At 38.6% G+C, this 12741-nt stretch overlaps 1 protein-coding gene across 5 annotated transcripts in view; it reads left to right on the top strand.

Annotated features, from left to right (window-relative positions):
* The window catches only part of NSD3 (nuclear receptor binding SET domain protein 3), a 52553-nt gene that overhangs the window by 8506 nt on the left and 31306 nt on the right, over positions 1-12741 (top strand). For all 5 annotated transcript variants that reach the window (XR_010385124.1, XM_026114222.2, XM_064497653.1 and 2 more), the window contains exons 2-7: positions 2852-3579; positions 7512-7580; positions 8027-8186; positions 8635-8789; positions 9614-10123; positions 10927-11053. Coding sequence is in view for 4 of the 5 variants with exons in the window: in XM_026114222.2 (XP_025970007.1) it covers positions 2896-3579; positions 7512-7580; positions 8027-8186; positions 8635-8789; positions 9614-10123; positions 10927-11053 (1705 nt within the window). In the remaining variant the exon portion in view is untranslated. The remainder of the gene's footprint in view (positions 1-2851; positions 3580-7511; positions 7581-8026; positions 8187-8634; positions 8790-9613; positions 10124-10926; positions 11054-12741) is intronic.

Here is a 12741-nt window from a genome sequence, read left to right as displayed (position 1 = left end):
TTGACTAGAAGATGGTTGTGCAGATTCAAAGCAGTCTTCTAAATGTAAATGACCATTGCTGATTTGAAGACCAGAGGGTTCTTGATAGCTGTGGATCAGATGGTGTTGGCTGGATGAGGATTAGTTGTTCTGGTCGAAGCAGTAAGTCTTTTTTTCCTCTTACACGATGAGATACTTGCTTATTAAGAGAGCTGTCCTGTATGGTGAAATGAATAGCCTATCTCGATACTTGAAAAAAGAACCTGCACTAGGAAAAGAAAAGAAAATGCATCTTTTGAACAAATTATCAGCTTTTCTCCTCTTCCTCAAGAGAGAAATGAAAGCACTTAAATGTTAGTGTTGTCTTATGACATCAGATTTGCATCATCCAATAGAAACCAAAACTTAAGATAAGTTTCCAGTCTTAGTCAGACTTACGAGTAGGAAAACATGAAGCATAATTGTTACAATTTTGCTAATGTCATATGGTATTGGATTTTTAGCGAAGCACAGAATGCTATATAGTTTTTAGTTTTACAGAGTTCAGGTTTCTGCAAGTTGTTTAGATAGTTTTTATAATTCTGGTGTGTCCAAATCAAACTCCGGGTCCTGGGGTGGATCACTTAACAGTTACCTTGCATAACTTGTCAAGTGTTTAGTTCTACAAAAATGAACAACTTTACTTTCAGAGCATTTGGGTAACAAAAAAAAAAAAAAAGTGACTTCCTTTCTATTAAAAAAACAAAAAAGGGGAAGTCAAGAGTAGTTCTAATACTTCTTGAATTATTTCTGCTCTCACGCTGACCATCTAGCAATGGATGTGCTACGATGACCGAAGCTCTGATGACTGCTTATTTTCTATGCAGTGTTTTAAGCTCAAAGGTTTTTGAAGTATTCAGAAAAAAATCACTTTAGATGGAACCTGTTTTTAATAACAAATAAAAACAACCTAGGGTGAAATTTCTTACTAGTCTGAAAACTGTCATTTGCTCTTCAGTTTGGCATATATAGAATAACGATTAATTTGTAAATAGTACAAACAGTTCCGCTTCCTTTTCCTAGAATGGGTGGTGGTGATTTTGTTTTGTTTGACCTTGACACACAATACGGCTTGCTACATGTGCATCATCAACAGTAACATTTCTGTGATGGTTTTGTGGCTGATTTGCAGAGCAGAGATGGTGTAGCTGCTATGAGATTTAAAGTCACTGCAATTAGAGAATTTTGCTGTGCAGCATTGTGCTATTAAGTTGTTTCCCTAAAACACTTAATTACAGTGACAAATGTACCCATAGTTGATTATACTGGCTAGTAAAGATGAATACTAACATCAATATAATCTGAATATGGAGTTGACAAAATACATAATAAAATTCTGGTCGAGTTGTTCTTGTTGCTATTGTAACTTTAATTTCTTTTTGCAGTCTCTGAGGAGGAAAGTGTTGTTAGTGTTTTGAAAACTATTAGGTAAGGTATTGAGATGCATTGCATTGGGAGGGTGAGAATTTAATGTGGGTAGGGTTACATGTAGATTCTTGTTATGAGAAGTATCTGTGGGACGTGTTAATGTCATTTCAAGCCCTGACCAAAAGGGCACAATAACCCTCCTTTTAGCCTACACGGGGACAGAATAAATAATACAGTACTATATTTACTTTGGAAGGGCTAAATTGACCTTGCTTGGAAGCAAATTTGTATTTCTTACCTGAAGTTCAGATCATCGTATTTTTTTTTCTTATTGAACATTGAGGTTTAGGTGAATGTGTTGTGGGGTTTTTTTGTTTGTCTGGGGGGGAGGAGGGAACAGGGGGAGGATGGGGAAGATCCTTCTCTGAGTAAATAGTTGAATTCTGGAAATCTGAGTCTAGTTTTGTTTAGTCTGATGTTAGAGTTTTAATATGAAATGGAAAATTGAAGATGTGTAACAGCTCTTTCTCAGCAGTGATGTAATTCTGTTAATAATCTCTCTTTCTGGAGATATTTCATGGTGGGGCTATTTTTCTCCCTCTGAGAACCATAAAATGTTTAAGCCCTGAATGTTTAATATTAAAATAATGGGAGGATGGGGAGCAAAGTGAGCAGAATAACCTTTCCAACTTACCTGTTCCAGAGCCCATGGATGCAAACTGTTCCGCTTTTTCAGTGCGGGAGAGTTGGGGAAACCTGGCCTGAGGTTGCTGAGTTACTAATGTCATACCGTCTGAACTGGTTTTCCCAGCAGCTGAGGTGGAATGACCTACTTGCTTTAATTGTGCCATTGTTTAGAAAAGCCCGTGGCTCAGTCCTTGTACCGTCTGAAGGGTTGCTCATCTGTCTCAAGCTTTGGCAAAGGGTGGGAGGGAAGGAGGAGAACAGGCTTGTCTTCTGTTTGAGTGGTCTTTCTGTGTTCTTTCTGGGCTGCTGAGTTTGCAGTGACTCGATGGTGTCGAGAGAACCCGGTATCTTCTGTTTGTTTGAGTAAGGATCAAAGTCTGTTGTGTTACTGCTTTGTGTTAGAATAATGCTTCCTAAAATCAAACTAGAAGGACTATATACAGTGTTTTGAATTTTAGCACCATTATTCTGACACTGTAACAGTTGGCCTCGTAATTTTTAAGTGCTTGCAGGTGCTCATATTGTAGCTTTAAATGTCTTGGAAAAGAAGCAAGTAGACATGTTTAGAAAAAAAAAAAGTTTGGCAAAAATGTATAAACAGCGTTGTCTAAAGATTCAGTGATATCAGTCCTCTCTAAATGCATGACGAAAGGGTGGCTCCTGAAGGGGGGAGAAGGGGATTGGTTTTTAAATCTGTGTTTTCCTATCTATTTCAGTTTGCTTAATACTTATCATTTGTTTTATGCTCACTACTTATTTCCCTTCCCCCCATCTTTAGGCCCTATGAGAAAAAGGGAAAGCTAAGGATGCTGGAGCAGAACAATGGATTTCTCTTTCTCTTTCATGCAAGGGATCATGGGAAACACAATTCAGCAACCACCTCAACTCATTGACTCAGCCAACATCCGCCAAGAGGATGCCTTTGATGCCAGCAGTGACATCGCTGAAGATGGTGGACGAACACCATATGAAACTGCCCTACAGCAAGGCTTTCAATACCCCACGCCCACGACGGAGGATCTTCCGCCAATCGCTAATGGCTATCCACCAACAATCAATATGTACGAACCTCAAGCCAAATACCAGACGTACAGTCAGTATCCCAATGGTTCAGCCAATGGTTTTGGTACAGTTAGAAACTTTAGTCCCCCGGAGTATTACCAAATGGAAAACTCTAATGCGAGGCCACATGAAGTTCTGGAAAAACCTTCCCCTCCACAGCCACCGCCTCCACCGCCACCTTCAGTTTCACAGACAGTGATTCCAAAGAAGACTGGCTCACCAGAGATCAAATTAAAAATAACCAAAACTATCCAGAACGGCAGGGAATTGTTTGAGTCCTCTCTGTGTGGGGACCTTTTAAATGAAGTACAAGCGAGTGAGTATGCTAAGGCGAAACATGAAGGGAGAAAAGAGAAAAGGAAAAAAAGTAGCAAGCATGACTCTTCCCGATCGGAAGAGCGCAAGTCGCACAAAATTCCAAAATTAGAACCAGAGGAACAAAATGTAAGTGGAATAATCGTTTCAGCCATCTGTATACCTGATATTATTGATGGAGAATTCATCTTCGGCAGTGTTTTTCCTTACTTTTAGTTGTATACGTGCTTAAAATGTTGTGAGGCTTCACGGACTTGTCAGATACTCCATATTAGATTGCTAGCAACTTTATTTCTAGGACAACACAGTTGGTGAAAAGACTGCGTATCAAAAATTAATATTAGAAGAGGTTATTTAATGTTTTTTTAGTGTTATTTTATATTCTGATGTTCAGAGTTGGGTGTGCTTTGCACAATGTTAAAGATACAGCTTTTGGCCAAAAACTATGCATTCAAAAGGTTCTAAAGTTAACTTTTAAAATAATGCTGGGTTATTGAATGGAATGTCAGGCTACTTGGAGTATTCGTCATTGGAATATTCAGCACCACATTTTAAATGTAGTGGAAGCAGTCTGATTTCCCAGAGGCAGCAGCCTTACCCCTCCTCCAAAACAACCCCAAATCCACCACAGAGAATCTTGGATAGTTATTCTCTTTTTTTATGCAGTATCTGAGCGTGCTTTATTTTTAACTGGTATTGTCTACTGACACACAAATTTTTGATAGATATGCTAAATATTGTGATGATGTACAAAAAGTGAGAGCTGTCTGTGTAGCATATGTACAAGCCAGTAGAAATCAGCATTCTAATACAGCAAGCAAATTAGAAATACCAGTTGACTCAGCAGCCTCTGAGAAAGTTCAATACTGTTGTCTGTTACTATTTCTGTTAAGCTTTGTAATATGGATGTACATATACAGGGTTATATATGTGCAGCATTTTAACTTAGACTCCAGGAAGTGGAGAGAGAAATTACTGGTCTTCAGTACTGTCAGCCTTTTTTTTTTTTTTTTTCCCCTCAGTCTTATGAGTCACTTCAGTATTTCTGTTTCCTTTTCTCTTGCTTATTCCTGCCAGCACTGTGATACTGATTTCTGTATTTACCAGTTTGAGAGGAATGGGTAGTAGAGAGTGGTGGCATGTGTCAGGAACGTGGAACTTACCACATCAGGCCAGAATGTAAAGTGCCAGCTCAGGCTAGGCTAGTCTATTATAGTCTGTAGTCAAGTTTCTGTCAAATTCCTGTGAAACCCCTTGATAATTTGCTGCTCTTGCCAGATTTGGGGGAAGAGTCTGTCCTGTATGGATTGGGGCTCTGATCTGGTATAGCAGTTTCATATTCTTGACTTTTTTGTTGGTTGGTTGTTTTTGTTTGCTTGTTTTTAATGGAAGATATGCTGATTTGACTCCCTCCTAGCATGTTTGTTTGCATGTTTTCTAACTGTTATGCCTGCGTTCCGGTGGGTGTAGTTAAGTGGACCTCTTTTAGAGATCAGCTGAGTGATACATCAATTTGACCTTCTGCTATATTTGATCACCATAGTTGACTACAGTGTAGTTCTGTAACATTTTAATAAATAATGTAGAAGTAGACTATCCAAGAAAAAATACAGGTTATCCTTGATTGCATTTGTGCGTAGTTTTCTTGATGTTGGAAATGCTCTGTCTGAAGTCACTTTCAGGTTTACCAAATGATGTGTCCAGCTGGCAGTTGTTACCAGAAGGCAGTTAGCATAGGAAGGCAAGTTCCCCCAAGTGCAGTCTCCCTCGCGCTTGCGTTATACCTGCATATAGAGGTAGAAAGACGGATTCGTTCTCACGTTTGATTCTTGGTGCCTTTGCTGAATGCTTGTGTGGTTCGTATGTTGCTGTACTACCTGCCCGTTTTGTTGCTATAATCGCTTATCGCACCCCTCCCCGCCAGTGTTTCAGTTACAGCAAACCTTAGTGAGTTTGGTTCGTTCAGAGTTCAGCAAAAGAGTTGTTCTTTTATCCAGGCTTCCCAAGTCCCTTCTGGCCCTTTCTCTAGATGTCAGTCACTCCCACGTCAGGCTGTCAGTTTTGTCTTACTGTTTTGTTGTGCCTCTTACCAGGGACTCTGATTCTGCTCTCATAGCTTCAGCTGCACCTGTCCCTCTGTTTATGACTTCTGATACTCGTGGTTTGCGAGCTCGGTCATCATGAAGAACACCTCAGGTCTTTTCCAGCATGCGATACTTCCCAGTTTGAACTAAAACTTTGCCTCTAAAAATCCAAGGCAGCCTTGGGTTTCCTAGTTATGTTGTCTTCCTCAAGTCACGCGTTCCATGTATCATCCGGAATTCACCAAAATCCTTAATATAGTCTTGGTTTTGTCCTCCTTGTAGCTTCTATTTCCCTAAGGGCATTTTTGCAATAATATCTTTCATGGTCTTTACTGCTTGTTTCAGACAGAACTTTATATCACAGTGCAACTCTTAAGGTGAACAGTGTTTTGTGCTTGTGGTTTTTAACACGTATTATCATACTCCAGTGTCAGTTTCATTCTCTCAGCATTTATTTTTATACTGCATGAGGTTAGGTATGTTTCTGTCATCTTTTTGTATTAATGTTATGAGACTTGTATAAAATTGGCTTAACAGAAACACACACAACTTCCATTACAGCTTCAGTTGTTTTATACTTTATTCATCATGGTCATTTGAAAGTAGGATATTCTATAGTTGCTTCCTCATTCTGCTCCTGTAATCCATAGAACCTCACCGACCGTGGGGGACTGTGCTTGAAAGGCTGGTTTGAAATGAGGAAGTTACAAAAACGTTGTTGAACTTTAAGCTCTGTTGAATTTTTGTTTTAAGAACGAGTTATTTTACTAGCTAGTTGTATTCTGTGAGGAGTGGGAAGTTTGCAGTCTCTTGTTTGGCTTCCTGTCTAATGAGTTTAGTTGTTCTGGCAGACGTGAAGTTTCCACTAACTCATTGTAGCGAAAGAAAGGAAGGAATCATTCCTATGCTTTCTGCTGTACCAAGAAAGAATGATTTCTACCCAGCACATATTTGGTTGGACTTAATCACTTCCTATAGGCAACTCTAAATGAAGTACTGACCTGTGCCAAAACTGATTTTAATTGTCATAGATGGTGTTTAAATGAGTGTCTTCTGGATGCTCAGAGCTGAAGCGTGCAGTAATGATTAACGTGGAGTCTTCATTTTAAGTGGACTAGGTATAATTTAGATTAACAGCATTATTAATTTCTTTCTGAACGTTTCTAACTCCTCTTTAACTCTTCTCTGAGTCCTTTCGCTAATGACTTTCTGCCATAACAAGAGCAAATGTCTGGTCTCTGTTTCATTAGATAGTTCACAGCCCAGCTCATGTCTGCTCACCTGCTGTGTCATCACTCTCCCTATCATCTCCACTCCACTGATGATTTTGGCTTCTGTTCAGTGTTGATTTTACTTCTGCCAAACCTGTTTCTCTATCCTGTTCTGCAAGCATAGACTGCATGCTCCTCAGTGTGGCTTGTAAATGCACTGTAGTCTTTTTGGTTTTGTTTTTCTCCCCTTAGATGCTCCAAACATTTGTCAAGTGTATGCAATTCCATATAGCTATTACAATTTTCATATTGTATCTTTAAATCAATAAATGATTTTTGTAGTGCTGTTTTTGAAAATAACCAGTATGCAGTGAGACTCTTCATGTTACTACGGATATCCTTCCTCTATCCTTCTGTTTCTTCCAAGTTGTATATTAATTTAGCTGGAAAGCTATTTGGGTTTACTGTCCCTGAGTGTATGTTCTTCTGTCACCTATTACAGCAGAACATTGGTCTATGTAGTTTTGATGGTAATGTAAATAGTGTGGAAGAAAAAAGTATTTTTTTTATTGTGATGCTACTGTATTTTGAATTGGTTGTAAGGAGTTGTCATATTCATGTTTTCTGAGTTCACAATTGGTTTTTTTCTCTGTTAATTATTTTTTTTCTGCCTGGTTTTGTTGGTATACCTTTTTGGTTTTACTGTCCCCTTATCCTGTTTGTGTTTATTTTCCCTCTTTTCTCTTCATTGTTACCCATTTCCTAGAGACCAAATGAGAGGCTTAGCATGCTATCAGAAAGGCCAAGAGAAGATACGCTGTCAGAGGAAACACCGGTTAGTATTTATACAAATTAACACTTTCTGGATTTGTGGTGTCCTGCTATTTTTGTGTTAACTATGATATGGACTCTTTAAGTTGTCAGATAAGCTAGCTGTCATTCTTTTAAATGCTTCGTAATCCTTAGTGTTTCAAAGCACCTTTTGTTGTGCTGTATTTATTGCTTTATTTTATCCCAAAAGCTACATTTTTAATCAACCTATAAGTAGAAACCTTTTTTTGTTGTTGTTGTGTGTTTTGGTTAATCAGTGATTATTTTACATAAATTCTGACTGTATTTAAGTCCTTTTTGTCATGTTTGTAAGAAAAGTATATCTCAATTAGACTGTCAAACATTGGTGATAACTGAGGGAAAAATAGCAAATCCCTGTGGATAATCTGTGCATCTGTAAATGCACTAAGTTGTATTCTGTAGCTGTTAAGCTTGCATTCTTCTTTATAGGTCCAGCAGTTCTTGCCTTCTCTTCCAACACAAGTCACCCATGACGTCAAGTTTCAGGTTGGCGATCTGGTTTGGTCCAAGGTGGGAACATACCCGTGGTGGCCTTGCATGGTTTCATGTGATCCACAGCTTGATGTTCATACCAAAATTAATACTAGAGGTAAGGGCGAAGGATCCTTGTCAGAACATATCAGGTGTCCGTAGTTGTTCCTTTATTAAAAATCTCGTATCCTTGAACTCTTTGTGGGATGGATTCTGCTTGTGTGTATGCTAAACAAGACTTTTACTGTAACGTATGCAACGACATACTTTTTTAATTAGCTCTACAAATGAGCCTGTGCATATTAGGCTTGCGAACAGATGCTCCCACTGTTACTCTTTTTGCGTCAATATCTTTGTGAGAAGATACTGATGAATGTGAGTGTTAAGTGTGGGCAAAGTATACTTATCTTCCCATTTAGACTGTTCTGACTGGAGGCCCCTTTTATTTCCAGACTTCAGCTATGTATGTCCATCTGCAGGGGTTGAGTCTTGTGGAAGAGGAAAGCTTAAGCTAAACCAACAAAGTGATGTTGATAAAACTGCTTACTAGAATTTTTCAATTTCAGGTGCCCGTGAATACCATGTTCAGTTTTTTAGCAACCAGCCAGAGAGGGCATGGGTGCATGAAAAGCGGGTTCGAGAGTACAAAGGACACAAACAGTATGAGCAATTATTGGCTGAGGCTGCTAAGCAAGCCAGCAACCACTCTGAGAAGCAGAAGGTATGATCAACACTAATCATGTAGAAAATTATCAACAGTGCCTGTGAAAGCGAAACCTATATGGGGCAATTCTGAAACACTGGAGTACTTGAGTGCCAGGACTGTAAAAGGTTATCTGCATTTCACCTGCAAAAGTATTATTCACAAAGATAGCTAAAAGTTTCCTTGTGCTCTCATTACTTCTATGTGAAGAGGCTGATAGTTGAACTTTCTATGTGTCTGTTTCTCGTGATGGTAGTCATCCTGAGTGTTGGATGTAACTTTATATCTATACTATAATATTAAATAAAAACAATGCCTCTGTAATCATTATTAACACATATGAAAGTTGACACATTCTTTTCCATTGTTTTATTGGAAAGGAAGTGTTAGCTACAGCAATTATTTACTGTATAGGATGAACTACTTAAGTCAGTAATTATGCTAATTAAAATATTGATGAGGAAAAGGATGTTTATGAGGGGAAAATGTGAGATTTAAAAGGTAGAAAAAATGGGTTTCATTCTAACTCTTAAAACAGAATTCTGGGCTTAAATAATGCCTGCTCTTGTGTTTAGTGAAGTTGTAACTCAAGGACAGAATCTTTTAATGATGATGGTCGTATTATCTGGCTAGAGCGTCTGCTTGAAGTTCAAGGAGATTTACTGTCCACCTTTCAAAGTTACCCTATAGATGTAGTAAACTCAAATCTGCTGTCTGAGATTTAAAGAATGTCAGGTTTGCCTATTAGGTGTTATACATAGCAAAATCTTCAATTTTTTATTGTCCTAATGTGGGAAAGAGGTATATTCAGTGTAATTAGCTGCTTGTCTTTATTCTTTAAGATTCGCAAACCAAGGCCACAAAGAGAGCGTGCTCAGTGGGATATTGGTATTGCCCATGCTGAGAAAGCATTGAAAATGACTCGAGAAGAAAGGATAGAACAATACACCTTCATTTATATAGACAAAGAGCCAGAGGAGGTTTTGTCCAAAGCCAAAAAGACTGCTGCTTCTAAATCAGAAGCTAAGAAGAACAGACGACCCAAGCCAGCATTGAACGCCCAGCTGGAACATGCCGATGCGGTAGCAGCTTCACCTTCAAATGCTGAGGTGCGAAGGCAAAGCCAAAGGAGGCAGTCAAGTGTGGAAGAGGAGGAGCCACCTCCTGTGAAAATAGCATGGAAAACTGCTGCAGCTAGAAAATCTTTACCAGCTTCAATAACCATGCACAAGGGGACCTTGGATCTTCAAAAATGTAACATGTCTCCGGTTGTTAAAATTGAACAGGTTTTTGCTCTTCAGAATGCTGCTGGGGATGGAAAACTCATCGATCAGTTTGTTTATTCTACTAAGGTAGGTACTTTGTGTAGTGACTCCTCTTTTTCTGTGGATGAACCCAAGTCTCTCATATTGCACTTGTGTCCACCAAACTTTAACAGTATATGTACCTTTCTTTGGAGAGACTAAATCTATCAAAAGACAGGATGCGACAACACAGTCTTCTGTTGTGTTAAACTCTTAATTTCAGTGCAACCGAAAGTCTCTGGCCATTTTGACTGGCAGCAGACGGGCTCCCTACAGATGATCACATTCTTGTTGATAATTCGTTCAATATCTTATAGCTGACTAATTCCACTTTTCTAGTTGAAATAATCCATCAAGTCTCTGCAAGTCAAATCTTAAAATTGATTTGTGAGAAACAGAGGGCACAACTGTTAATAATATATTTAAAAAGTAATAACTACATTTTGTATAATAGACTTTTAAAATGAGTTCTGCCTCCTAGCTTCCTTCAGATGAGCAGCAGCTTCTCTCACAGTTTCAGTTTAAGGAAAAGGTGTAGGACTGTTTCTCTGCCTCCTTCTGCCTCTCTACATAGAGGGTATTTATTTCATCCTAAACATTATAGAGAAGGTAATCTTTAGAAAAGCCACTGGAATAACTGCTCTCTTTCTGTTGTGTGTAAGTAGAGATTGAGAGGGATGGAAAGTTCTGCAGGGGAGCAGCTCAGTAGTAAATACTGTTGCATATATGTGTTGAACTGAAGAGCACTGAAGGTTTCTGTTCTGAAACTTAGGAGTAGATTAAAATAATTTGCCTGTTAGCAGCAACACGTATATAACTAGGCTAACATCATTTTTTTTCTTCTTTTTAAGGGAGTGGGTAGCAAAACAGAAATAAGTGTCAAAGGACAAGACAAGCTTAATTCTTCGTCAAATCAGAGAACTGAGAAAGCAACTGTGCAAAATGTGTCCTCTCCTGAAACAACTTCTGGGTCTACAGGTAGGCAAAACTGTGGACTCCTGATCTAAGTTTTACCAAGCTAGCACTTGAATTCAAATGTCAAAATTGGTATTTCCTCATTAGCTAAAAATGGGTTTGAACATAATCTTGTTTGCCTAATAATTATAGCAAGCATGGCTAATACAACACATGGCCAGCCCAGGTGCTTGAGAAACTTAAAGTACCCAATAAGTCAACATATTAGAAGGATTTATACCTTGTGGAGAGAAGATAGTAAGCTGTTTTAGAAGACAATGCAGTGGATTTGTGTTAGCAAAGTATGGTAATGTCTTTTTGGCCCAAAATTTAAAAAATAACAACTGGGATCAAAGGAAGAGAATCTGGAAGAGTCATAGTTCTGTAAAGAATGACTCTCAGGATGAGTGCTTTCCCTAATTTTGCTGTTTAATTCCTGTATGACCTTTGTAAAGGAGGAAAAATTCTTTACTGCTTCAGCTAGTGCCATCAGCAAACTGAGAAAATGCTTGCGTTCTGAAAGCATTTTAAGGGTCCTGTTGTGAAGCAATAAGTTGTGTGAAGTAGTATGTCTGAGGGAGAAGAATCACTGAAGCAAATAGTGGAGGTTGAGACTGGAAAGAGAGAGCCTAGAATAAACTATTTGAAGTTTAATTTGTAGTATGGTAGTAGAGAAGAATGAGAGTGATGAACTGAATGAGTGCTGCTTAGCCTTGGAACAGAAAACCAAAATTTTTTTTCATCTTTTGATTTTAAGAAACAGCTAATGGGAATTCTTCCAAAGGGATTGGGCTTTTCCCCACGAGCAGAAATTTCCTTCTGCAGTATGTTCTCTCAGCATCCTCAAAAGGAGACAGATACCCCTCTGGGGAAAGGATGGAGGTTCCTGAAAAGAGAGACAATTTTGAATCATCCTAAACCAAGAGCTTTTCAAGTTCCTTCATTTGCTCTAGTGACTTCTGTATTTCAACCACAGTCTTTGTACAGGCCATGTAAAATGCATTAACTATTGCATGTTTGTTACTGTGCTTTAATCATATCCTCGGAGTGCTCGAGCATATTTGGTTTTACATTGGGTGTGTCAAAGTAAATTTTAGGTTGGAGCAAAATACATTTTCTCATAGTAGGATAAACAAATGCTACTACAGAACCAAAAAGTGGGAGACTTGTTACAGTTTATATGGCAAAAAACCCTCTTTCTTGCAGAGATTAAAAATCTTATAACATTACTCAATGTCACTTTTGCTTTAATTATCTGACTATATGGTTATTTCTCCCTTTCCAAAAAAAAAAACAAAAAACCAAAGTGTGACTCCAAGTCAAAACCTCACAATGGTCAACATACGTGGGAACACTCACCTCTGCAAATCCACTTCAGTTTTGTACTTGTATAGCTCTTAGGTAGGCTTATTTTATACATGCTATTTTTCTGGATGGTTTGGGGGGATTTCACAGTACGCATTGAGTAGGCTGGATTCTCTGGTGTGAGTGGGGTTTCCTCTGCTGTCGTCGACAGTAGTTCTTTTCTCCAATTTTAATTACTGTAGTTATTTCAGCTTTTTCAAACAGTTGTTACTTGAATTGCCTTACAGCAGGAGAGGTGATCTGTTTTGTTTCTCTCACATGGGAACTAAAGGCTTCACCTTCACAATGGCTCTTCAGACATAGGGAGGGTGAGAATTCTGAGCCTCTCTTTTTTCATTTTCTTAGGT

This window comes from Dromaius novaehollandiae, chromosome 26 (genome assembly GCF_036370855.1).
Source record: "Dromaius novaehollandiae isolate bDroNov1 chromosome 26, bDroNov1.hap1, whole genome shotgun sequence".
Lineage (NCBI taxonomy): Eukaryota > Metazoa > Chordata > Aves > Casuariiformes > Dromaiidae > Dromaius > Dromaius novaehollandiae.
This window is presented reverse-complemented; position numbering and strand designations above follow the sequence as displayed.